Consider the following 25,388-nt stretch of genomic DNA (forward strand, 5'->3'; position numbering starts at 1 on the left):
GGTATAAAATCCAGTTTTTTTAACTTACTTTTTAAGCTGGCTCTATTGTAACTAGACTCTAGATCTGCGGTGTTTAGGCAGGAAATACCAGGCACCGGGAACAAACGCACCGGCTGCGCGTGTCGCTGCGGAAAGCCTGTGGACGGGGGTTGCCCTGCGGGCGCAGGGCTCCGGCGTGCTCGTGCCGGCGTCCCCGTCTGCGCGAGCTGCCGAGAGGAGAGGACCCCGGCTGCGCCGCCGATGGATGCTCGCATTTTTTTTTTTCCCGCCCTCCGTGCCGAATTCCCGGCTCCGCTTCCCCTGGAAGCGGCGGGGGCCTCCGCGGGAGCAGCCGGCTCCGCAGGTCGGTGGCTTGGCAGGTAAAGGAGCGTCGTCGTCGTCGTCCCCCCGCCCCRACCCTCCCCGCTCCTGCTGGACGTCGCTGCGCAAACCCCGGTCCTGCCGGCGGGCTTTACGCTGCCTCCCGCGGCAAAGCGCAGCACCCCGGCCGGCCCCCGTCCCTCCGCGTGGGGCCCACGTCGTGCCGTGGGCGGCGGGGGGCCGGGGGGGGAGCTCCCGCGGCCGGCGGCGGCGGGCTGCGTTTGCATGTCGCTGCACACGCGCGTGCCGCCCTCCCCGCGTAGCAGCGCTCGGCCAGGCCCGTGCAGCAGCGCCGAGGTCCCCGAGCAGCAGGTGCGAGAAGGGGCGTAAGCGAGACAGACGGTCACACGACGCCTGTCCCCCATCTTTCGGGGGGGGGGGTGGTTTTGGTTTTTTCTCCTCCTATATAGCCTGTTTCCCCCCATCAAGTCACGTGGAGGAAACCTGCTGTACTCCACGGCAGAGCTGACGGTATCGAATCGATCATGACAACGCCAGCTGGTTACCAGTGTTTCTTCCAAGGAGACATATATTTTTTAATAAACAGCGTTGCAAAGCACTCCGGCTTCGAGACCTTCTTGCAGAGGCCGTCGCTGCACACCAGGCCCTGGGTTTCGGCGCTGCTCTTAGCAGCTATTGATACCGTCTTGCCACAGTAGCTTGAAGTGTTAAAAAGAATCGGGATGAAGCAAAAAAATATGTGTTTTCTAAAGCAGACACTGAAAACTGGCCTAAAAGAAAACGAAAAGACTAAAAGGAAGTGGCTTTATTTGCAGCCATAAGCAGGCCGCCGAGAAGCACTTTGGTCAGGTCACGGCCCGGCAGCCAGACTTCGGGCTGACGACAGCAAACGCGTTTTGGGCCGCAGCTTGGACTGCGGGGAATTTGTGCTATGAAGGCGTACGAAATGATTATATGGTGTTGCACAACTATCCACCTTTGGGTATAAAGGCAGCAAAGTGCACACAGTCCTGGTAGTACGGAGTGTCTTATTACAACTTAATATGCGATTTACATGTCAGAGAGAAGCAGGAAGTTGTAAAGCAGAAAGTTTGATTTCAGGAAATATCCAGAGGTTAGCGATGCCATACTTTACAGACTTTTTTTTTCCCTACTATATTAAAGTCCGGTTTCCTGGAAGACAACTGGSTTTACTGGTGTGTTGCATGCTCCTGCCTGAATCTGCTTTGTCACCGAGGTGACTGAAAGGTAAGAGGGTTGGGTTGTTTTTTCTTGAACCTTGGAGGGTTTTTTTTTTTTTTNTTTTTTTTTTTTTTTTTTCCAAATTGCATGAGGAGTAAAGCGAGATTTCAAGGAAAGTGAGTGTCCTGCTGAGCACGGGCGTACGGTTTGCAGACAGTCCGCAGCTTACGGCGCTCCCCGGCARGTGGAAAACGCAGCCACTGGGTAGCTTTTCCTATGACAAATTCCCTTCCGCTGGGAAGGGACGATGGTGGAAGCACAAGTTTGGGAGCTGGTCGCCGTATGTGCGTTTCCTCTTCAGGCAGCTACGGGCTACGAGCACCTGAGCACTGTTCCTGGGGCACCCAATGCCTCGGCGTCTCTGGCCTTACAGGACAGAGCTTGGCTTACGGCCTCAGCACCTCTCACCTCGTAAACGAGCAGCGCGTAGAGCAGTGAAGAAGAGTGAAAGGTGGGCCGTTAGCCACGTGCTAACAGCATGAGGATGCTACGAAGGGAATGAGAATTTGCTCCTCTGAAGCCTTTTCACCAGCTGTTTTTCCGACTAAGGACAAACTGCTCTGCCTACGGGACGCTCACGCGGCTCAGCCGGACTTTGAAACAGCAGAGCAGTGTCCTGGGTGTGAAATGGGGCGGGGGGCAGTTGTTGGTGGGTTTTTTTTCCCTCTCCTGCATGTTCTGCTACAGATGTGATTGCAACAGGCAAGAAACTAATCTGCCCTAAACCACTTGTAGGAAATTAGACCATAAGCGGCTTGTGCTATAGAGAAACATGTCCTGGGCTTCTGTCCCTCTGCTGTTCTGGTTAATTAACTATCTGGTCCTTGTTAACCAAAGAGAAGCCACAGCACCTGTGAGGATACTGGGCRAGGGTTTTAAAGAAATTTAACGGCCTTCTCCCAGAGTTTCTCCCCTTCAGTGTCTGAGGTGCAGGCACCTGCATAGCTGTCTTACACAMGGCCTTTCTTGCTCCTGATGCACTGGTAGCAGATGCTGTGTAACCTTCAAAGACTTCTCTGCTCTCCTCAAYCCTTCAGAGCAGGTTGCAGGGCACTAAAGGCTCTGCAGTGAAGAATGTAATGTCAGCAGTGTGTGACGACAGTGTCTTTCACTGAAGGACCCTTATCTACCCTGTCCTTTAGTGTTTATTTCCCTTGCCTCCAAAATCAGGGCCAATGTTGTTTTAGTTTTTTTAATTCTTATAAAAAACTTTAAACTGTTTGAGTCAGCTAGTCTAGCTTCCGCTCATGGTACAGGCACGCAGGGGATGACTGGCACAAGCAAACTCCTGTTGGGGCCGCRTTTGCCCCGCCGCAGGCCTGCCGGTGGTATTTCCTGCTTCTTCTTAGTTTCAGTGCACTACTTGACCAAAGCTTCTGCCCARTCCTCTAATGAGCTTCAGACCTCTTCCAATTACCTTGATTTCTGATTACTATGTTCACTTCCACTCCTCCAGCCTTGTCCAGACCAGCCTCTCTTTCTTCCTTCCCCTCCAAAATGCTCCAAGTAGCCACTATATTAATGACAGAGAAGCACATCCCAGGCTGTACAGTGTGAGACAGCCCTAAGGGCATCCCAGGTGGGATAGGGAGCTCAAGTTCCTGGAGAGCTAGTGCTCCCACCACAGATGCTTCTGGATGAGTGCCGGGAGAGGGGGCTCTAGGGCTCAGCACGGCTCTCCCTGTCCTGTCCTCCTGCCAGATCCTTCTTACTAAGGACATTTCGTCCCCCCTTGCTCTCCCCAAACCACATTCCCTGCAGCCGCACTCCTACAGCTCTGGAGTAAACCACCCTCTACGCCAAGCCATTCTCCAAGTCACACTGCATCTCCTTTGCTCCTCTAGACTGATGTTGCTCCCAAGACATATATTAAAAAAAAAAAAAGGCATATTAGAAAAAAGAAGGGTATAAGATATAGGCAAAATACAGGGATGGGGGGCAGAATATGGGAACCACTACRTTTGTGCCCTCAAAAGCCAGGAGGAATGCGGCAGTTACAGAGCAAATGTTCAGCACACCTGCAGTTTCCGGTGATTTGTGAATTAGAAAATGCTGCTGCAATGCCACCCTCTGGAGCAATCTGTTAACAGCTCTGGATGAGTACTGGATCCTGCAAGTTGAAACCAGGCTGCTCAATGAAAAGAGAAGACTTGAAGGAGAGTRAACACTGATTTTTTTTTCCAGGTATTGTACTGGCAAAGCCGTGCAGRTTTCCCCTACTCACCCCATCCCAACTCTGGCATATAAACTAGCTCTTTCTTCTTGCTGCCTGGGACTATATATTATTTTCCTTGCCTCAGGTAAAGAGTTCAATAACTAACTAAGACTSATTAGTTTCCCTTGCAGAGCTCTTCTGTTACTGGCTTAAGACAGAACATATCCTACAGTCACCCTAGCTGGGCTACTGGAATACAAAGCAACATTTAGCCCAGTAAAATAAACACCAAGGCTAACTAGCAAGGACCAGCCAATATCTACACTAGCACACTCAGCCAGCAAAGCAGAGTGCTTGCATGCAAACTATCCAGTTGGGAATGGTCACTGAAAATCCTAACTCTGGCCCAGGAATTACTTGGGAATGCTAGGTGGCAAGAGCTACAAACATACCAGGGAGCATTCTGCAGTCTTCTATCATCCAGCAGGTAGACCAGCATCCTCTATTGCCATCGAAGACCTCTCCACCTCACCTCCTAAGGAGGCAGTGGCTTTGAAATCGGTGAAAAATGGTAAAGAGATTTCAAGAGCTTGTTTTAAGTCTAAAACTAGTCAGTGTAACAAAAACAATATCAAAGAGCTCCTCTGAAGTACCTGATAGCTAATTAGCATCTGATTCAACTAGAAAGTGAGAAATCTTTGCCGTAGGTAAAACCTATAGTAACTATTAAGCCTGGAATAAAATACATGATGTGAAAATGAGCATAGAGGAGGTAAGACGTACGATCAGCAGAGTCTATAACTGATCAGATGTGGACCCATTAGTTAAGTCTGAACTATAAAAGAAATCAAATTGAGCATCTCCAAGGAAAAAAAAGAATTCAAACAATTCTGGCTATAGGCAAAAACACATATAATGCTGCCTTTCTACAGCTGTACCTGCCATACTTACTGGGCAAATACAATCTTCTCATCTGGTACAGTCTGACACCTTTAACTGTCTACTTGTTGAGCACACCAGAACCGAGAACCATAATTAAAGGTGGCCTGGCAGGCACCAAGGAGCTACGACAGGCAGCAGTGGATACCTTTGGCTCTGTGGCATCATTTATGGTTACTGTACCAGTGTGACAGAGCATACTGTCTCCAAAACTGTGACTCCAAAAGTTTATGCAACAGCTGAGGCCTGGCTTTTTAAGGGTTCAAAGGTGTTTTTTAGATAGACAGCGCATTTTTCATTAGAGACCTGCAAACCAGCTGCTCACGGAGATCTACATCAGACCCAGTGAACAGAGCACACTATATGGAGAACTTGCTCTAAATAGAGCCATCCTTCTATTTCTGTCTCACAAGAGTCATCTGCAATCAGCTAGCCCTGCTGATTTGTCTGGGTACCATAAAGGTACGACCACTCAAGGCCAGCTGAAGTGGCTTCCAGTGAAAATTGCTTATATTATCTCAGTCTGACAAATAAAGGGCCTGTGGTAGACCTCAGGAATAAGAACAGATAAATAATCTCCAGTTGAGGATAATTATTTTTTCTTTCATTTCTGCATCCTATGTGACTATTTCCACAAAGGTACATCCCTATTCCTACCAGTGTATACGTCTATCTAGCAAAGCCTCTATAGCAACAAGACACTGCACAAGAAAATGTCTAACACAGGCCCAGCTCAGGCAGCACTGGCCTCAGCCACAGTGCCCAGTATCTTGCTATCACAAGCACCATAAACTTCCTGATAACAACTTCCCTGGTTGCTGTCTTCAATGAAATTTGCTCCTGAAGGGGGTCTCATTCTTGCACTCGGAAGCTGACAGTGACCCGTGCAGTACTAAAAAATACCTCATACAATACGTTCCTACTTACATTGCTGTAAAAGCCACAGTGACTTACGCACCTGCCTTTAAGAAATGAGCCAGTATCCAGCTGCATAACAGACATGAGGATGTGTGAGGTATGATAAGGGCTGGTTTGCAGTTTCAGCAGTGGGACTCAAAGTGGTGCCTGGTACACACAGAAGAAATTGCTAATATGCGGTTTACTCAGCTGTCAAGAGGAGACAGCCCTGTAGCTTTGATAAAAGAATGCAGTTCAGCTGAATTTTTTAATTACTTCTTGCTGGGCAGGGCCCAGACCTCTCCACTAAGCACATCACAAGCAGAAGCTCTTCCTCCAGAGCACATCCGTCTTTCAGAAAGAAGTAGAACTAATGTAATTTCTTCCTTCTGTGGCAACCATGCTGGCCATAATTCATGGTGAATTATGGGTGGTGTGTAATGTTTCGTGGTTTATAAGCAGCAGTGCCTAGTCAAAGCTTTATCTTTTTTCTGTTAGCTGGAGAGCATCCACTCCTTTTTTATTCTAATTAAATTGTGATCCTGACAAACATCTCCGAATTCTTGCACATATTGAAATGGACAGAACTAAACAACTGTCTGTTAAATGTTTACGCAGCAAGGCAGCCATGGCATCCAGAGGAGATGCACAGCCCTGAAATACTTTTATTGTTCACATTGCCACTACTACTAAAATCAGACATTTAAACTAACCATTTATACAGCAGCAGGCCCATCTCATGAGAAAGCTATGCATTTATTTTCAACTGTTATAGAATGAAAATGATTCCCTAGAGGAAAACAATTACATTTCTTCAATAAATACTTCCTGAAAAGTACAAAACTTGTTAATTGCCAGCAAAGAGGGAGATCCTGGTTTCTTTTCCAATGCTGCTGCAACCTTATGTCCCTGCAGAGCTAACAGGCTCTTTTACTCAGCAGAATATTTCCAAGAGTTCTCTTCTTTGGCAGTTGTGGCTGTCACTATTCTCCAAGTGGAAGAAGCCCTTTTGCTCTGTCCAACTTATCCAGCACCTCACTATAAAGACCAATCATCTGGAGAATATAAGCATCAACAGTTGTCTGAGTGAACAAGGATGGATAAAGCTGTATCATTCAACTACGTAACAGCAAGTGACAGAGAACAGAAGTGAGGGAATAGGTGGGAAACCACAAACAGCTTCTAAACCTAAAAATTCAAGTTGATGTAAATATTTTTGCACAGATTTGAACATAACGGTTTAGAAAAACATACAATCAAATCAGTGCAACCTATCAAAGGTGGATTATTTGTACTGATATAAAGCACAGCTTATAGCTGATTCTTGTATCAGTGTATAAAGCTATTCTTAGAGTCTTAACTGATACATTTAAAATGGAATAGAAATCGCAGCCAGCTTTTGATTGACTGACTGGTGCATAGAAGAATGAATGATAACTGCATACCTCATCCAGGCTGTACTTTGTTGTAACCAATATGGGAGTACCCAAACCAAAAATTGTAGAGAGAGCAGCTTACTTATGACAGAGTAAGAACATGGCTTGTTGTTTTCTTCAGAGGTATCGTACCCCAAATTCCTCCCTCATAGGAACTGGCTAAGCAACACCTGGAAAGATGTGCTTTAATAATTTTAATCACATCAGTTTAAATCCAATTTATAGTGGAGTAGATTATAATAGAAACCAAGCTTAAAAGTATCCACACAAAAGCTGAGTTAACTAAACTGGTACAGCATCTTACCTTCAGTGAATGAAGGCTAGGCACAAGGATACCACCATGGCCACAAACAGAAGTTTATTTCCAAACAGTTATTTGCATAACCCCTCCAGTAAAAGGACACCACATTACTCTTTGCTGTGTATCAAATCCATTCTGGTTTCACACTTTAAAAAAATCTTTCACTATCAAGATCCCCAAAAGTGTTTAGGCATTATGCTTCCCCTGAAGTTCTTTAAGGATCATATGTAGTGGTTTCTTCATCCAGATCCAAACTCTCAAAAACAATTCATTTCCTCCCCTCCACTACCAGCTATTCCTAAAAAATCCACTCCCACCTCCTCATAACCATCTATTTCCACTTACATGGCCTTCATAACTTTTCTTCAGAGATCCTAAGTGATTGAGGAAACGCATTCCTAGTCCACACCACTGCTCAGCTTCCTCGTATTTACTGATGCTATACTGAAATATTCCTGTATTCCAGGCTCTTGTCATCAACCAAAGGATCTCCATCTCTGGATAAGCATCCTAGAGTAGCAAACAAAGCTACAGCTAATCAGAAAATAGAGTTTTCACTTTAAACCTGACTAATCAAGAGTGTACTAGCATTTAATATTACATCGGAAAAACACAGAATTTTTTCTCCTGCAGAGGACAAAATCCCTTCTGAGCCACGCTGTACCTCACAGTTCATCTCCACCACTATCAAACAGTTTGTTTCCAACATGAATAAATGTTGCACTTATACATTGATAGGACAGGAAATGTAATGATAGAACAGGGGCTGAGAATGATGCTACAATGGAAGTATGCTTTCCTACAATCTATCTATGAACAGGCTGGACTTGCTGCTGCACTACTTTCTCATTTATCCAAACAGTGCTGAATATCCCAATACCTGCCTGCTCACTGCAGATCAGAAGCAGTTCTCAACGTTTTCAGGATTTCTCTGCAGCTGCGGCCGCGGTTTGCTAGAGTGAAAGCTGCCTTTACTGATAACCGTAGAATGGAAGCTGGAGTACTTAGCAAGCTTTGAACTGGTGGGGAACTGATTCAGTTGGTGAAGCGAAGGACAAGCAACGAATTTGCTATGTGAATCCTTAAGGGAAGTCTGGAAGGATTTTATCTCCATATTTCATAGACACTTTTCATTCTAAGTAAGAGGGTCGAGAGTGAGTTTCTGAACTGCGGCATCCATTGCTGAGTAGGAGGGATAAATCAGAAGTGATGTACCAGCTTTCTAACTGACAATGTTCTGGTGTGCTGCTCTGATTTCCTTCTTTTAGTGTGGTACCGATTATCATCTACTGCCATGAGCAAGACTGCAAAAAATGGTTTCTAGTACTGATGAAATTACGCTGTTACGAATATCAGTCCACATTAATATTTCAATCATACCTCTCAACAAGAGCAGACACAAACATGGAAAAATTCTTTTCTGGGAAAGTAGGAAGCATATCTTTATGTCATTTTTCTAAAGGAAGAGACATTCAAACATGACTGAAGAAATAGTTATGCACTGGGATGAAGCTATGAAATGTAATATTGGTTTCATTAATCCTGAGTAGCAGGAATGTTCCTTAAATTATTATCTTTGAAATTCTGCGTAGAAAAGTCTGATTTCCTCAGTACAACTACCTTCACTGTATAGCATATGCTTCAGGCCTGAAAGAAGCAGCAGAAATGCAGCTTACCAAAATAAAGATTTCACTCTCCATACATCTGCCCTTATAGAAACAAGTTTAAGAACAAATGCACTGCAACAAATACTCACAGAATAGGAATCTAACTCCAGCTCATTTGGAAAAAATAAGAATACAGTAAGTCTCTAAATAAATTTAACAAAACAGAGTTGAGCAAAAAGCAACAACAATATCTAAATTTTACCCTGCTTTAAATTGATCTGGAAAAGTAATCTGCATTTACAAAACCATATTCAATGTGTGAATGAATGTAGACAGCAAGATGAGGAAAAATAGATGTTCCAGCTCAAGATGTTTCTAAAACAAGCACCGAAAATTTGGCCTTAAATGTCTCCAAAAAAACCTTATAAAATCTACAGAAATATGCAATTGAGTCATAAATATCTAAGAGCCATTTATCTTGAAGTAATTTCACCGCATCTTCTACTGAAGAACTCTTAGCTGCACCACATAAAACAGTATATAATGTCAGTCTGCTAATTACTGTCATTCTAATGAGAATGTTTTTAAATGTGCTCAGGATCATTTCCCATTTTTTTTTTCTGTTCAACTTACTGTGCTGCTGACTATGCTCAGAGCATCTTCAAAGTAGCCCCACACTTCTTGCAGTACACAGGCATCCAGGTCTGTTACTCCGGATGGCAGAGAAAGATTAATCAAACTATGTAAGCATTTGCTGGGAATCAAAACAGAGCAAAAGAGGAAATGTATTTAATAGCATATGCACAGAGCAAATAGCTGTATTTTAGTATCACTAGCACACTAGCTTGTGTGATTCCCATGATTGCTAGCCTGGCATGTCCATCTCAATGATTTCTATGCTTACATTCTTTTTGCAGAAACATACATTTTCCTAGTATCAGATCTCAATTGTACAACTGATGCAAAGAGAGAGCCAAGAGCAACAATTTAATTAATTATTTTCAGTGCTGAGCTCCACAGTAAACCGAAAGGATAGACCTATAGTAAAAAGTAAAAGTAAAAAGAAAGATACTTATTCTAATTTCACCAAGAGATAACTAAGTAGTCAGCATCCTGCCTGTTCAGCTGTACTCAGAAAACTGGTACAAAATACATGCATTCTGAAAACAGCTCTCTCCTCAGTGTAGATGAAGACAGACAATATTAATGGTAACCTCTGTGCAACAATTACTGCATGGAACTCAAAAGGAGAAAAAAAAGTCCATTATGGGGTACAACTGAGAGAGAAGTGCATACCAGGTTGTTTTTCAGATTCCATAAGCAATAGCTGTTACAGGACTTGTCACCCAGCAAAATAAATCACGTATGTACCATGGCATCACATCCCTAACTTGCAACTCATAGCTTTTTTTTCAGCCTTTAATTTCTCTTCACTTCATTTTCTTTTAAATACCTAGCTCACTACTGCAGAGTAACACCTGGAATGAACACCTTCATCGTTAGAAACAGCAAGAGACTCTTTCTGGATCTATACTGGAAATCTGATTGTTTGGGAAAATATGCTTAGTGAATAGATTTCAGTTACTATATTCTTAAACACCTATTAGTCGGTCATACTTTAGAGGTATATTGGTTGGTCAGCAAGAAGAGGAAAGCTGCACATAAACTAAAAGCCATTTTTTTCAAACTGCAGGCATTATTACCTGTCAACATTCCCAATCATAGGCCCATTGCAAAGCTATGTGATAAGACTAACCTAAATCTCACAGCATCAATAGCAGTCTGCTTTCTGTGAAGGTTCAGGGCACTCTTGAGAGCCTTCTTACAAAGTAAGGGATACCGAGCTGGAGATTCCATTGCTAATGCTTGAAAACAAAAGGAAATAGAGAACAAGAAAAAAAACGACTGAAGGCAGACTTTCTCTCATTGGTCACTAAACTGCAATATGTTGCCAGATCCTGTGCAACAAACAACTAAAAAGAGATTTGCTTAATGCTTATGCTGGTCACAAGCTAGCGCTTCTTTACTGCTTACTTACTCAAAGGATCATCAATAAAGACAAAACAGAAGTACAGCAGATTTAATAATTAACAAGTACTTCCTCTGCTCTCTTCTTCTGTTGCAGTAACCCAAGAATAATAAGCTCTACTCAACTAGGATCATTCTCTGGCCTATGCTAGTTTGGAATTTGTAACAGTTTACGTGAACAACCCTTTCCGGACTTGTAACTTACACAAATGCCTCAGGTTCTAGAAACAGAAGGATGCTGTACGTTCATCATCCATGTAATAAGATGATATTTCAAAATATAAATCTCTGACTATTGCTGAGATCCTAAGCATCTTTGCTTCAGGACAAGATATGTATGGTTAGACTAATTCTATGCATGATGTACAATACACAATAATCCTAGTCATCAAAAATTAACAGGAAAGAGTAACATAAGCTATTTTGCACGGCTTGAAGAATTACGAAAATACAAATGCAGTCCTTACATGCAATAATTTCCAGCGTCTTGATCTCTATCTGTGGCTGTTCCCATACAGACTCCATAAGGTTGCTGAGTGTTGGATCATTCAGTTTGGCTCTTGCTTCAAATTCATAAAGAAGCAACAATGTGTCTGTCGGATCTTTAGCAAAATCTCCTACAGGAGAGACAGAATTGGCTGTATACAATTACTCATTTACTTAAAGCTACATGGTATGCAGGAAGGTATCAATTTTGCTTCCAACAAGCAGGAAAATCGTTAAGGTACTCAGATTTAACAGTACAGCAAGTGGAACTCAGAAATTCACTTGGACAGCAACCTCAAACATCCAAAGCACAACCGAAATGACCTCCCCATTTCCAAATCTGGATTGTTTATAATTGGCTAAATTCATGCAACCCTTCAAAGGAAAGGTATAGGTGCTAACAAAAAGCCTTTTTCATAGACAAATAAATAGACAGAAGGCCAAAGGCTCAACGTGTCAACCTATCAAATAATTTACCATTAGTGTCAAATTCTGCTAGAAGATTTGGCATCTTTCTAGTAGAAAAGCCTTCAGGAAATCCTTAAACACACTGAAAAAGTGTGGGAGAACAGTAGAATCTTTAGGAGGATGTAAACCCAATATAACTACCAAACATTTACCATACTATTAAAAAGACCTCTGTTTATGCTAAAAAAACACTCTCAGGTTCTTCTAGGGCAATAAGCTTATCCACACACTAGCCAAGATGTGGTGAAGGAGTGAAGGAATGACCTGGCTGCTGTTCCACAAATCTCTTCAGTAGACACTTCCATCTAGCAAGAATGTCCCAATACTGCGATAATCAATCCTTTGGGATTTTCATGATAGAAATAAAAAGGGAAGAAGTCTTTCTGAGTGATCTTGCCTTTAGTGCAAAAGGGCAAAGAGAATCTCAAATCAACCTTTAGTTCTGAAACAATAAAGTTAAAGTGGAAAAAAAGAACATCAAGAGTCACTCAGCATCTTAGCTACTGGCTGAACACACCCATCTCCAGGGAAAAGTCTGATCTAAATTGACATGCAATAGTAAACCAACAGAGGATGGGTTTTGGCACTCCCAAAATACATTACCAGGACTTCCTGTATTTTAAAATGCCTTATCTATAAAGAGGCTAATAAAATTATTAAAACTGTACCTTGTCTTACTTCAGGGCAACAGTCAAGTCAAGGAAAATATATACAAAAACATCCTTAACCTGGGTTATCCAGCTGGAGACCTGGTACCTACCTACTCTAGAGCGAAAAGCTTGGAATTTAACATTTGTGACAAAAAGTCAACCAGATTTCACTCTGAAAAACTGCTCCACACCTCACACTATCTAGACAATAAAAAGACGGCAATGACATACAAAAAAAGTACAGATGGCTTTGCCAGTTCTTCAATCATATTGCCACACATCTGCTTCAACACTCTTTAACTGAGACAGTAATTCCATATTCCTTGTATTTTCCATGATTACAGTGACAAAGTCTGAGAGTTAAATGCTCTGAATAGACAAAATTTCTAGCTTACCTGTTAATTTCAGAACTTTCCAGATCTCCTTGCATGCCTGGAGATGTTGAAGGGCCTCAGTCAATAGTTCCATCTATTTTACAAAATATTCAAGAAGCTATTTTTAGGTCACAGTTTTAAAAGCTAAAGAAATAAACACCTCAAATGACAGCAGCAGAGAGATTTCTATACCTTGCTCTATAATAAATGAAGAATCAGCCTAATTAGTACATCACCTATACCAGTTTCTGCTTTAAGTTTTTTCTCTCATTTTCAAAGATCTCTACATCTCAGACAAACCTTCTTCACCCTTATAGTTCTGCTGTTCCAGAAAAGGACCATATAGGTCCCCATAGCACATCATTTATTTTAGCTCTCAAACATAAAATAGTATCATTGAGACTGACAGACAACTAATTCTCACAGAACAAACTGCTGTGCACTGCTCTCTGCAAAAGCAACATAAGGTTCTATGATCATCACTGCACAGCAGGATCTTTTTCTTCCTCCATAACCACAGTATACGTTCCATAACCTCCCTACCAGAATGTGCATACATAAAAACAAATAAACTGTGAGCTTTATCCCAACCGTATCAATAATTATTTTCAGCAACTGCATAATCCTACAGATGCAGTAACCATCTGCCTATTCAACCTATGTTTAGCAACATATTCCTTACATAGTATGAGGCTGAAACTCCTTTAAGAAAGGGTATTGCCCTGACTCCTTGCTGATACAGATCTCTTCAGAACCTATTTACAGAAATCCAACATTACCAATTGTCTAAAAAGCATTAGGCATATTGTTTCTAATTAACTATGAAAGGTTCCCATATTTCCAATAATCTGTTCTGAGTGAGAGATCCAATATTTTTAAATCAAATGAAATGCTACACTGAATGTTTATTTCATGTGTATGTAGAGAATCAGTTAAAATAACAATGCCTTACCTGCTCAGAAGGTGTTACTTGTTGTCTCCCCATTTCCAGATCAATTGCAGCTGCCATTAACAGGCATGTCTTCTGAGCAATCAGAACAGCTTTGTCAGAAGGACAAAACTGGGACAACTGAAACCAAAAATAGAAACAAGTAATGAGAATTCTGTCTACACAAAACAATATTGCTCCTAAACGGATGGTTGCTGAGTTTCATCTATGTCAATTTTAGTAATCAGTCATAAAGAGTACATGTTCATATTGCAATACTGCTTGTATAATTACACAAAAAGATTGTTTAATTATAAGGGTTATAGCAGTGTTGGAGTCCATTCTACAAAGACCACATGCAAAGAACACAGTGTTGGTATGCTCTGTATGGAGATCAGGACTCGATGTTCATACTACATATAGTAGTATGAACATACAGTTTCCAAACTTCAGAATCAGTTTATTTTAGAAAGTTCTCATTTAATTCTATATTTCTTATGACATTTTTAAGCAATAAAATATGACAATAATGCCTACATTTTGTATTACAAGCCAATTTCCTTCTGACAAGTGTTCCATGTTTCAGAGTGTGCAAGCATGTCTCTAAGAAGGTATCTGATACATGAATGCAACTTCTAACAGAACTAGATGGATGACAGGATTCCTCAATCAAAGATACTATTAGTGAGAGACATACCTTGAAAGACAGTACAAAGAAATCTCTCATCTTCTCAGGGCAATTCTGGAACTGTACAGCCAAATTCCAAGCTAACAAAAACATTGGAACAGGAGACGAGAATAAAAATCTTCAACACATTATGGGCTATACAGATAAAAACTCTAGTAATAGGTGGTTCATACATTCTATGATTCAATTTCTTAAACGAAGTATCATCAACAGCTCATTTAACAACAGCAAGAAACACCTTTAGTGATATGTTAGATTAAACATAGATTACTCATGCTTTCAAATCCTTTGTTTTAATGATTTTATCAAAATAAGTAGCCATTCTGCCACATATCCTCCCCACGAGACCATGCATGGAAAGTAACACTTTCTTATGTTGGTAAACCGAAACAGAATCTGAATAAAAATGTTAAATAATATTCCTAATCCAAAGCAAAAAAAAAAAAAAAAAAAAGAAAAGAAAAAAAAGAAAGAAAACGGACAAAAAAGAAACATTCTCCATTTTACCCCCACAGGGTTATATAAAGGAGAAATAAAAATACCATGCTTATTAGTATATGAATCAGATATAGCCATCTAAAGACAACAGTATGGTTTTTATGCATGAGAATCTGATCTAACTAAATATTTAGACTCCGCAGCAACTGCAGATTCTAACTTGCATAGTAATTTCTTCCCAGGGACGTATTTTTGTGGTCTCTCTAAATTATTTATTCTGTGAGCCAGAGTGTTGCTTTGGAAAGAGTGCAGTCACCCCAGATCAGTTCCATTCACACTGGTGTTTACTACTGTTGACCTTTGCTACTTGTCTTCCTCCTTTGCTCCTCTTTTTTGGAGCACTGCCACATTGAGAGGTTGCATGCATAAGCACATCATAACAGGTGTCTTATGTTATTGATTTCAACTATTTTCTCTTCTGTATGCTCTGGGTGAAGTATGAATCTGAAAAATGATTTCAATCCATTACCCTACGCTTACATTTCTATTCATAAACAACGAATGTACTGATGATGTCTGGTGTAACAAAGACTGCTAAATGAGGATTCAGAAACACATTATGGATTATGCTTATGAAAGCTCCACAGGAGCTGCATTTCCTGCTGGAAAACATCATCTGTGATAATGTTTTTAGTTTACATTTCAAATGCACAGTCCAAGGTAAACTCAAGGACTGCTGATTTAAGTGAGTAATCAAGATTGTCTGCCTGGGTGGCTGAGTTAAGCTCATCCTGCACCATGATCACACCACGCACCACTCATACTGGTGCATTCATGTGAATTCATAGTTCTCAACTTGTCCACATCACAATGTGCATACTCAGTATCTGGCACTAAGGTATTTTATTACTCTTAGCAGTAGTTTTTTCAGACACTGAAGAAAATAATATCCTTTCTCTTTGCCTGATCCTAATTTTCGATTCTGTAGCACAGAGTCTTGTTAGCAAAGGGTTAAGTAAGAGAAAAATGATGAGGTTTTATCATGGACATACAACATTTCCTGTGGTGAAGTGAATAATGTACTAGCTAATCCAATAGTCACATAGAGCTTGTGTGAGTGTTTGTCCTGGTAACTTATTTAAGGCGTGAGGCATACATGATAGTTTCATAAGACAGAAAATACAGAAGGAGAATTCTAAGACTAGTTAAGGCAGGGCCTGCCAGAGGTGCCAACTTTTACAAACCTATTGTATCTTTAACACACTTTTCTTCTTCCTTAACATGTGGCTGAGAGAAGGTGGAGGTGATTTAGTTTAGATTTTGAGAATGAAACCTACCAACTTTTCTAAACCAGTGAGCTTCAAGGATCCTTCTGTCCCCTGTCAAACTCTCTTCTGGGAAAGGCTCAGCCAGTCTCTTGTGAGCTGCAGAAGATGTGTTATTCAATACATAAATAGCCTTTTCTGAGCAGAATAAAAACATTTCCAAACATAGCGACTACAATTACAAAACACAGGTTCTCAAAACTCCCACATAATTCCTGATGAAAACTTCTTCTCACAACTTAAGTCTAATATGCTTGATCAGGGAGGTTTATAAAAAATCAAAATGCACCTCAAGCAGCAATTATTTTAAGATATATAAGGCTGCCAACAAGTATTGCCACTTCAAAAAAAGTTTTTTGACACTGAAGCCTAATGCAGAAGAGTTTTACTTTATTAGCACAAAAAAAAACATTTTAAAAAATATAACAACTGTCTTAAGGCCCTTCTTTGAAGAACCCTTATTTCATTTAGTTCAGTTCTTCATCGTCTTCTCCAGTCAGAGCCAGGATGGCTAGAGTAGCAAAAAGTTCTAAAATTTCACGAACTTTGTTGTCCAATGAATGATAGAAGTGAAAAGATTTAGTGAAAATGAACACGTCTTCAGATGCTGAAAAGTCCTCTGGAAAACTCCTGTAGCTTTCCTAGTGCAAGTAAGAAGATTCTTTTTCAAAGGACAGCATAACTAAAAGGAGCAACCAATTCTGACAAGCCTCTCCTGTCTTTCAGCAATTTGCTATTAATCCTTGCAGTTTTCTAAGCTGTCCAGGACAAAAATATAGCATTAATTTAATCTAAGAAATCTTCCTTTTTAATCGGCTAGAGCAGCAAAGACCACAGTACTTGGCATTTAATTAATGCCAATATAAATTCACATTGCTAATCCAGAGTACAAAAACAAACTTTTTTTGTGTGTGTGTGGTAGCCCTGCTGCTAAAGATACTAACTTTGTTCTTGCCAATGCAGTCAGAGTGTGAGATTGTCACTTACAGCCACCCAGACTGTGACTTGTACACAAGTATCTGCTGTTTGCATGTGTGGCCTTACGAAAGACTTACTTTTGTTTCCTAAAGGGAAATTGCCTAGAAGAAAGAGTCTTTTGTCTGACAGAATCTGCCAAGTACAGGCTCTACTAGATATGATTCTTCCAACACAAGCCTACAAGTTTTCAAAAGCAAAATCTGTATCGCTGAAGTCCAACTTCACAACACTGTCTGATCTCCAGATCTAACTTGGCTCCTAATTTCTACTAATTTCAGTGAGAAGTTGAAAACCTAAACTGAAATAAGGAGTCTAAATGTTTAGTTGGAATGGACTTTACCACATCATAAATGCTCGCAAATAGAAAAACTACAGAAAATGTAAACAAAACAAAAGCATACCCAAGGTCAGGTAAGTCAACATTGAGTCGATATCTTTACCTCTAAAATGGAAGGAAAATAAAGTTTTAGAAAATGTTTAATTTATTTTCTTATGACAAAATACATTTATGATGGAATACAACAGCTCTGTAATTATGGATACAATCATTCTTCCTCTCACAAACTTTCAGTCATTAGAACTTCTGGCATTTGAAGTTGTGGAAGGAGTAGTGAAGGCTTGCAGTAAGTTTTATTAATCTACAGTGGTGAAAATCGTTGTAGAAGTGTAACAGGTGATCTTCCCAATCACTGGAGCTGCAGGTTAAATTTCTAATTTAACTGACTACTCTGTTTTCTTGTCTGTCAAAATCCAACAGTACAGCTCTCCTCTCAGGCCAGCACCTTATTAAGTGGCTAATCTTCAGCAAGGAAGATCTCACACAAAAGTTCTCACTCAGGACCTCTGAAAGATATCTCATCCTACTGTCAACACTGAAGTTATTCCCCATCAAAAATACCTGACAGTCTTACACATTAATGAAAGAGGAAGGAAAAGAGCAAGAATGTAAAGAAAGGGTTATGCAAGAAGAGATGGTCCTATGTGATGCCATTAGGTCAAATCAGGAAATGATCTGAGTGGATCTTTAACTAGCATAAAAACTAATCTCATGATTACACTCTAAGAAAGTAAGCCCTGTATATATATTATACTGTGTGTGCAACCTATCCAACATAAGAAAATAGTTTTGCAAATGGATTCACCTTCTTTCTTCACTTCTCTCTTCATTTTCTGCCATGACTTTTGACAACGTAAGACGAACCAAACACCTAAATATGAGAGAAATAAACAATGATGAGACTAGAAAAAAAAATAGCAACAATGTACTTCACCCTCAGGATCCAGGAAGAAACTCGCTTTCTTTGTTATGCTGTCAGTCCATATAACTCAAAGGGTGTGACACTGAGAATAAGATTATTCTATTTCCCACCCTTTTGCCTTATTCAGTCTACCTCATTCTGTCTATCAAGTAACTAGTAAGTAAATAAAAGTACTTTGAGAAAAGTTTTAAGGAAATATTGGAAGGAATATATTTGTTTCATTTTTTTTTAATGAAAGTGATGGAATAATTCAACAAGAAGATACTAGTTGATCAGAAGATACAAATGAACTGGTATTTTCACCAAATACACTGTTGCAGAATCAACAGAGTCACTGTTGGTCATCTATTCACATCACAATACAATCATAAAATTCAGAGCTATAGATACTACCTTCTTGGTAGGGGATAGTACTCCCCCTCTTGGAAGAAAACCAAAATATCTTTAGATGCTAGTTCAGGACTGAGGTAAACCTGCAGCAAGAAGACTAGTAACTAATCTTTAATCTACTCTGTTCGCCACCTTCCTCAATACTATAAATTCTTTTAAAAAAAAAAAGGTCAGAAAAAGTTCTTTCCTTGTAAGTATATCATATTCTTACTTTAAAGCTGCAAATACTTGCTGGCAATCTTGCGAACGTTCAGATAAATACTCCAGAGCTTTGATAGCCACAACTTGTTGTTCATTCTGAAAACAAATTAAAACATGTTTTGTATAAGCCATACTACCTCAGTTACCACCCTCACAAGAGGGAGAGGGGAGAAAAAAAAAAAGAAGAAGCAGCAGCAGCACTTTGTGAAGGTCTGCGCAGTTTATTAGCAGGAAAGACCAAAGGACTGCACAGAAAATAGCCTCAGAGCCAAGAGAAAAAACATACAGAGAGGTCATGATTTCATGAACAAAGAGTCAACGGGAAGAACAGGATCACTGCAGTTTGGCAAGGGTTTCATGCTTTGCAGTGCCATGAACAAAGCCCTAAAAGGAAACCAAAAGCCTCTTCTACTTATACCAGTGTAATCAGCCAGTTTAAGCATCACTCAGTCACCACTTGCAGGCAAATAGGAGGGACAATTGATTTTTCAGTCTTTCATTGTTGTACATTTTGTAGACAGGTTCCCCTAGCACCTCAAAAAGCAAATCTCAGAAGCTGAAAAGAAATGTAACATTTTGCTGAGGAGAACTTTATGGAAATATGGCATGCCATTTCCAGCTACCAATACTTACAACTTAGAAACTTTTACTTTCCTAACAAATCTTAAACAAATACTATTTCTTTTCAGGTAAAATCATTTTCTACTTTGTTTTATACATCAATTTGACTACATATAGTAAGACTTTGGTCCCTGAAACTTGAAATACTTAGAAATGCATGACATACCTAGAAATACTAAAAGTAGGACAGCTGCCTACTTATATTAATGAAGCAAAATAAAGACAATGTTACCTCCAAAGCAATTTGGGCAGCTAAACTCAGGAGGTCAGTGCCTGTATTTCCATCAACTAAGAGCTTGTCTCCATGTTGAGATTGCTTTTCTGCTAGCTTCCCCATTGCAATAACTGCTTCCACAGCTGAAATAGACATAGGGAAAATTCAGTGAAAATTTTCATAGGGGTAATTGAAGAGGGAAAGTTCTACTGTTTTAACAAGGCTTTAGAAATGACTTATGAAAGGCTATAATTCTTTTTTTTAAATATGAAAAAACAAGACAAAAAAATCCTGACCATGCCAGCACTTCCTCACAATTAAGCATTTCTTTACTAGAGAGGTGCCAGAAAGGCTTTCCAAGCTACTAATCTAAGGAAACGAGGATGTCAAACAAATGAAACTCTATCTCAAATCCTTAATTTTGTTCTGCTAAATATCTGTTTGTCACAGAAGACAGAGGACTTTCTCTAATACATGGTCTGGGAATGATTCCAAGCTCCTACATCTTGGCTCATGCTAAGGGTGCTGCTGCTTTTATATTCACATTGTGCTGTGGTTCCTACTCTACATTATGTGAACAAATTATGCTGTCATTAAAAAGATGTATAGAGAATAATTAACTGGCACAGAATTCATTGGAAAATGTTCTATTTATAAGCCCAGCATGTTACTCCGTATTCTAAGTAAGTAGACTATATTCCTTAATTTTCATTATTTGAGCTAAGATTCTCATTAAAATATGAAATGGCAGAGCTCATTAGAAAGAGTCTACAGAGACATCTCATTCTGTAATTTGCCTCAGTACTTCATGTACTTTCTCATAACCTTTCTCACAAATTCATGTATTTTCTGGTAACTTCTGGCTCTGCTTGACCAGAGAAATTAAGAGCAGCAATAATGGTTCAGTTAAGGCTCATCTAGCTCAGTACTCTGTTTTAACAGTATATGCTTACAAAAGAATATTAGAAACAGTACGTATAAAATCATTCTCACCAACTACTGTGAATTCTACTTTAACTTCTGCCAATAAAAAGATTAGACTTCCTAGACGGAGGCTCCATCCAGAAAATATCCAGCTGAGGCAATGAACTCCACGATTTATACATTGTTGGCAAAAAGCATCCTCCTTTGACTGTTTTATATCTATAGCCTGAGAGTTTTGATAGCTATCCTTTCAATGCTATCTTTCCCTATGTTATGTAAAACAGTAATTAAACACTCTCCAGCCACCTTCTCCGTAATAATCATGATCTTGCAGATCCTTCTATCTTCTTCCTACTGTGTCCCTGCCAAGATGAACAGTCCAAATCTACTTTGCACTTCTGCTCATCATTCAAGACTAATCTTTGTTGAAATAGAATAACAAAACGCACGTAGTTGAACTGTGAATTATACAATGGCCTAGATATGCCCCTCTTCTGCTTTCCACTTATTTCCTAATAATTCTAATATTCTACTTGCTATTTAGGATCCTCAACCACAAATAATTGAAGCCTGGGAAGGTACTCAGGAGGATATCATATGATTGCCCTATTTTTACAAGCTTCCCCAGATCCACTCACAACTACTGCCAAAACAAGGATACTGGGCTTTGGTTTGACCTAGTTCATCTGCTCTCACTCTCATGCTCCTAGCTGCTTTTGAGAACTGAGCTAACATTTTCAGAGAACTAGTCACAGAAAGTATGAGATTTCTTTCGCTGGGGTTATTCTCTAACCATATGTTCCAGTCCACGCTATGGAAACTAGTTTGGTTTGACAGGATTGGGCCCTGATAAATCCATTTCTCTTATTTACCCACTTGCTATCTTATGAATGCTTACAAATGTTTTGATTATTCCAGAATTTTCCTAGGAAAGGAAATAAAGCTGGATGACTTTTCCTTCTTTTTAAAGAAATATTATGTTCACCCTTTTCAACTTCCCCATGAATCTAAGACCCATGCAGGCATTATACACAACTTGTAGAAGAGATGGCTGGTTTTATTTTGTTTTAATAAGAATACAAACACATATGCAAGGTTAATAATGTCTGCAACAGTTGGAAAAATAAACTGGCCTGATTCTAACAACTGCAGGGGAAAGAAGAGAAGTTGAGACATAAGGTGGAAACTGAGCTCAGCTCAGTGGTCTTAAATTTAAGCTGACAGAAAATCATGGAAAAGGTGTCACAAAGCAAGATGTCAAACTAGAAACAGAAGAAGCAAAGATGTAGATTTCTGCTTTACAGAATAAAGATAGCAGTCTTTAGAGTTGATTACACTATTCAGAACACAAGATGGGAGGAAAAAAAGGGAGCACAGAGAGAAACAGATATTAAATCTCAATTGAAAAGTAGAAGAGGGGGGCATCTACAAAATTTTGGATGAATGAGCACAGAAAAAAGATAATGGGAGCTCAGGATTTATAAGATTCTAAGCAGAAAAAGACAATCAATGGAGTCAGAAGTAGGAAAGTGAAAAGGTAAACTGAAATACAGCTCAGACTAACTGTTTCATCAAAAAGAAATGATCAGAACACTAAGAGCAATTTCACAGAATCTAATTTGGAGAAGGCCTGGGACAGAGTCAGAAGATAGAAGTCAAGGGAATAGATACAGACACTAACTTAAAAAAACTCAGAAATTAAAAGCAGCATGAAACTAGGAGATAACATGAGAAGCAGGCTAAAAGAGCTACTGTTTCTAAAAGCAAAAAGAAAAAACAAATTACTCATATTGAGATAGATTACACTTATCATTGCTTCTACCTTTTTCAGTATTATTCTCCAGCACTGCAATCTTATAGATACTGAACTGAGTAAAAATGCTGTTCGGATCACATCTCTCTGCTTCTTTCACTGCCTCTTTAGCCTATTAACAGAAAAGGCTAAAACAATTTAGTCCACTGACATCTTGACATCTAGAAATTAGTAATATATGTTGCAAGAGGAGACAACTATAAAGATATGCAAAATTTTAATGACTATATTATTGATATTTATAAAAATTCCCAAGAGGCTTGGTTTAGCGGCATTCTTCCTGGAAAGAAACGTGATCAGAGCAGGAGGTGGCACCAAAGGCTGACAACGATGCAACTGATTCCTCAAAATCAGAGCTACAGAATCAGAACACAAGAGAAGCCCTGAAGGTTTTGAGAAATTCAACTCCCTTCTATTACTCTGAAATGCGAAGTATAACACTCACAAACCAGAAGGCCTATATAGGGAAAGCAAAAGCACTTCACTGCAGAGGTAAGGGCTAATAAGCTGTTGTGGGAAGTTCTAGTGGTCAAACTCTTTTCCTGCTAGGGCTCATCTTTCTTAGAAAAGAAGGTGGCTTCTAATCTGAGAATAAAACTGACATACAGGCATGCTCACAGGACTTGTGGATGGTTCCCCTCACTAGAATAATAGATGATACAAGAGATCCCAGTAGCAGCTAAGAAGATGAATGACATCTCCCTGTTGGATCATGAAAGGTAGGCAAAGACAGCTCCCTCTCTCTCAGAGCAAAGGAGATACAGTAACAAGGAGGTAAACCAAGTCCCAGTGACACAGCTATAAAAATAACAGCAATAGGAATAAAAATATATATACCTTGTCAAGCTGTTTCAGACGAAGATAGCAAGAAGCCATGTTCCTCTGCAGTTTAGCCAAGTTCTGATCTATCTGCCCAGGTGTGTAGAAGCTGACAGAGTAGTTGTACCACTGAAGAGCTTCGGAATAGTTTTTTGCCTAGGAAATTTTTTTAAAGAAAAATCCTTATTTGGAGGATTAAACTCTCTATGCTCTCTTAAATTAAACAAAACAATCATAGAAAATGAAGAGTAGTGTATTCTATATTCTAGTGTAATCTTTGCCCCAAAACAGCAATCACTGATCCTACAATGCAGGTACATTCATTTGGAAAACTGATGATTTCCCTATTCCTATTCTTCCCTTACTCTTATGGCCATTATCAGAGATATGACACTGGACTAGCTGGATCTTTGGTCTGACTCAAAAAGAATATTCTTATGACTAAATACAAAACAGAAATCTTATTAAAAAAAGAGAGAGAGAGAGAGAGAGAGAGATTCTCTCCATGATACAAACCCTTGCACAAGAACCTCCACCAGAAGCTGGAGCCTAACAGTGTTCAAGAATGTGGCATCATCTGATGCCCAGATCAGTGCCAAAAATCATTATCACTGATATGACAGTCTGCATTAAAGGCACAAAATAAGAAGGTGGTTCAAACCACGGTCCCTTGATGCCACAAATGGAGACAGTACCAGCTCTATGACACTGTATGTGACAAATTCACTGCCAAGACCCCATTTGGTTGATAGCAGGGTATCATCATAGAGGAGTCCGCAAGGTTGCCCAAAGAGGTTGTGCAGTATTCTTCTCCAGAGATACTCAAACCCTGCCTGGATGTAATCCTGTGCAACATGCTTGAGCAGGGGAGTTGGACCAGATGATCTCCGGAAGTCCCCTCCAACCTCAACCGTTCTGTGATTCTATGTGATTTTGTGATTAGATCTTCTCTTTTGACTTACTGCCATCGTCCTCCCATATATCACAAAGAAGAACAAATTAGAGGAAGCCTTTGGTGTGGGACTTGCAATTGAAGTCAGATGGATTAGAAGTAAAAATCACAGTAATAAAGGGGGAGAATTTATTTGAAAATGAGGAGAAAATAAGCTGTGTCATTAGCAAAGCTCTGACTATAATGTACTCCTTGACTAAGCAGAAGAGAGGTAATAAAATGTCACAACATGTGTATTTCTTTATAGGCTCAGCAATGGAGCAAATTAGAGAAGTACAAGATTGATGCATGAACTCATTTTCTCCAAATACTACAAGAACAAAAAGGTATTTGGTTGCGGTAATAGAAAGAAAACCCACTGTGTGGAAGATATGTTAACTAATATATAATATAAACATCCAAAACTACTTTATATAGGCTAAACAAAAAAGCAATATATACATGATAACCCTTCATGTTCCATAAAACAACAACTAGCCAACAGAGGGAAGGAAGTGTACCTCTAAAGACTAAAATAAACAGCTCAAAGTAAAGCGTATTTTAGTATTTTTGCATCCTCCTCAAGACAAAAAACAGAATTATGGAATATACAGGCCCCTTGGCTGATCAGTTCTGGCTGTAACAGTATGTCCATGTACAAACTCTGAGATGAGACTACGTGAAGCTTGCGGCTGTAATGAAAAAGAGCACCTAGCTGGATTAAAATAAAACTACTTCTAAGTGGAAGAATCTTAGTCATAACTTACCCTCTAACCAAAAACAGACATACCAGAACACTCAGGAAAAGCAGGTCTTCATTTTAACTAACAGAGATAAAAACAACACTACTTGGTCTCACACCTCATATTTTTTGGCAGCTCTGTCCCACAAAATGATGTGCAGTTGGTTCAAGGTTTCAGGCAACAGCTGTTTCCCAGTATAATGACCTGAAAAG

General features: G+C 39.8%; 1 protein-coding gene and 1 long non-coding RNA gene across 9 annotated transcripts in view; both read right to left on the bottom strand.

The window, feature by feature from the left end:
• Nucleotides 1-2,627: 2,627 nt before the first annotated feature.
• LOC146584069 (uncharacterized) lies at nucleotides 2,628-4,246 on the bottom strand. The gene is made up of 3 exons (XR_014898284.1): nucleotides 4,171-4,246; nucleotides 3,582-3,673; nucleotides 2,628-3,076 (listed from the first exon to the last, which is right to left on the bottom strand). It is a non-coding gene; the product is annotated as an uncharacterized LOC146584069 (long non-coding RNA).
• A 2,045-nt stretch (nucleotides 4,247-6,291) lies between these two features.
• The window catches only part of TEX11 (testis expressed 11), a 35,385-nt gene continuing 16,288 nt past the window's right edge, over nucleotides 6,292-25,388 (bottom strand). For 4 of the 8 annotated variants that reach the window (XM_085325510.1, XM_085325517.1, XM_085325513.1 and 1 more), the window contains 16 exons: nucleotides 25,295-25,380; nucleotides 23,521-23,658; nucleotides 22,693-22,795; nucleotides 19,965-20,089; nucleotides 19,122-19,207; nucleotides 18,404-18,469; nucleotides 17,663-17,703; nucleotides 16,296-16,382; nucleotides 14,530-14,600; nucleotides 13,857-13,973; nucleotides 12,926-12,998; nucleotides 11,394-11,543; nucleotides 10,655-10,763; nucleotides 9,532-9,652; nucleotides 7,637-7,801; nucleotides 6,292-6,609 (listed from right to left, as the gene is read on the bottom strand). In XM_085325510.1, the coding sequence (XP_085181636.1) occupies nucleotides 6,538-6,609; nucleotides 7,637-7,801; nucleotides 9,532-9,652; nucleotides 10,655-10,763; nucleotides 11,394-11,543; nucleotides 12,926-12,998; nucleotides 13,857-13,973; nucleotides 14,530-14,600; nucleotides 16,296-16,382; nucleotides 17,663-17,703; nucleotides 18,404-18,469; nucleotides 19,122-19,207; nucleotides 19,965-20,089; nucleotides 22,693-22,795; nucleotides 23,521-23,658; nucleotides 25,295-25,380 (1,610 nt within the window). In that variant the 3' untranslated portion in view covers nucleotides 6,292-6,537. Of the gene's footprint in view, nucleotides 7,161-7,636; nucleotides 7,802-7,866; nucleotides 8,939-9,531; nucleotides 9,653-10,654; nucleotides 10,764-11,393; nucleotides 11,544-12,925; nucleotides 12,999-13,856; nucleotides 13,974-14,529; nucleotides 14,601-16,295; nucleotides 16,383-17,662; nucleotides 17,704-18,403; nucleotides 18,470-19,121; nucleotides 19,208-19,964; nucleotides 20,090-22,692; nucleotides 22,796-23,520; nucleotides 23,659-25,294; nucleotides 25,381-25,388 lie in introns of those variants that run through there. The other 4 variants (XM_085325511.1, XM_085325512.1, XM_085325515.1 and 1 more) reach the window with 4 other exon arrangements.

The sequence above is a fragment of the Rhea americana genome, unplaced genomic scaffold (genome assembly GCF_003343005.1).
Source record: "Rhea americana isolate MKP2758 unplaced genomic scaffold, rheAme1 scaffold_98, whole genome shotgun sequence".
NCBI lineage: Eukaryota > Metazoa > Chordata > Aves > Rheiformes > Rheidae > Rhea > Rhea americana.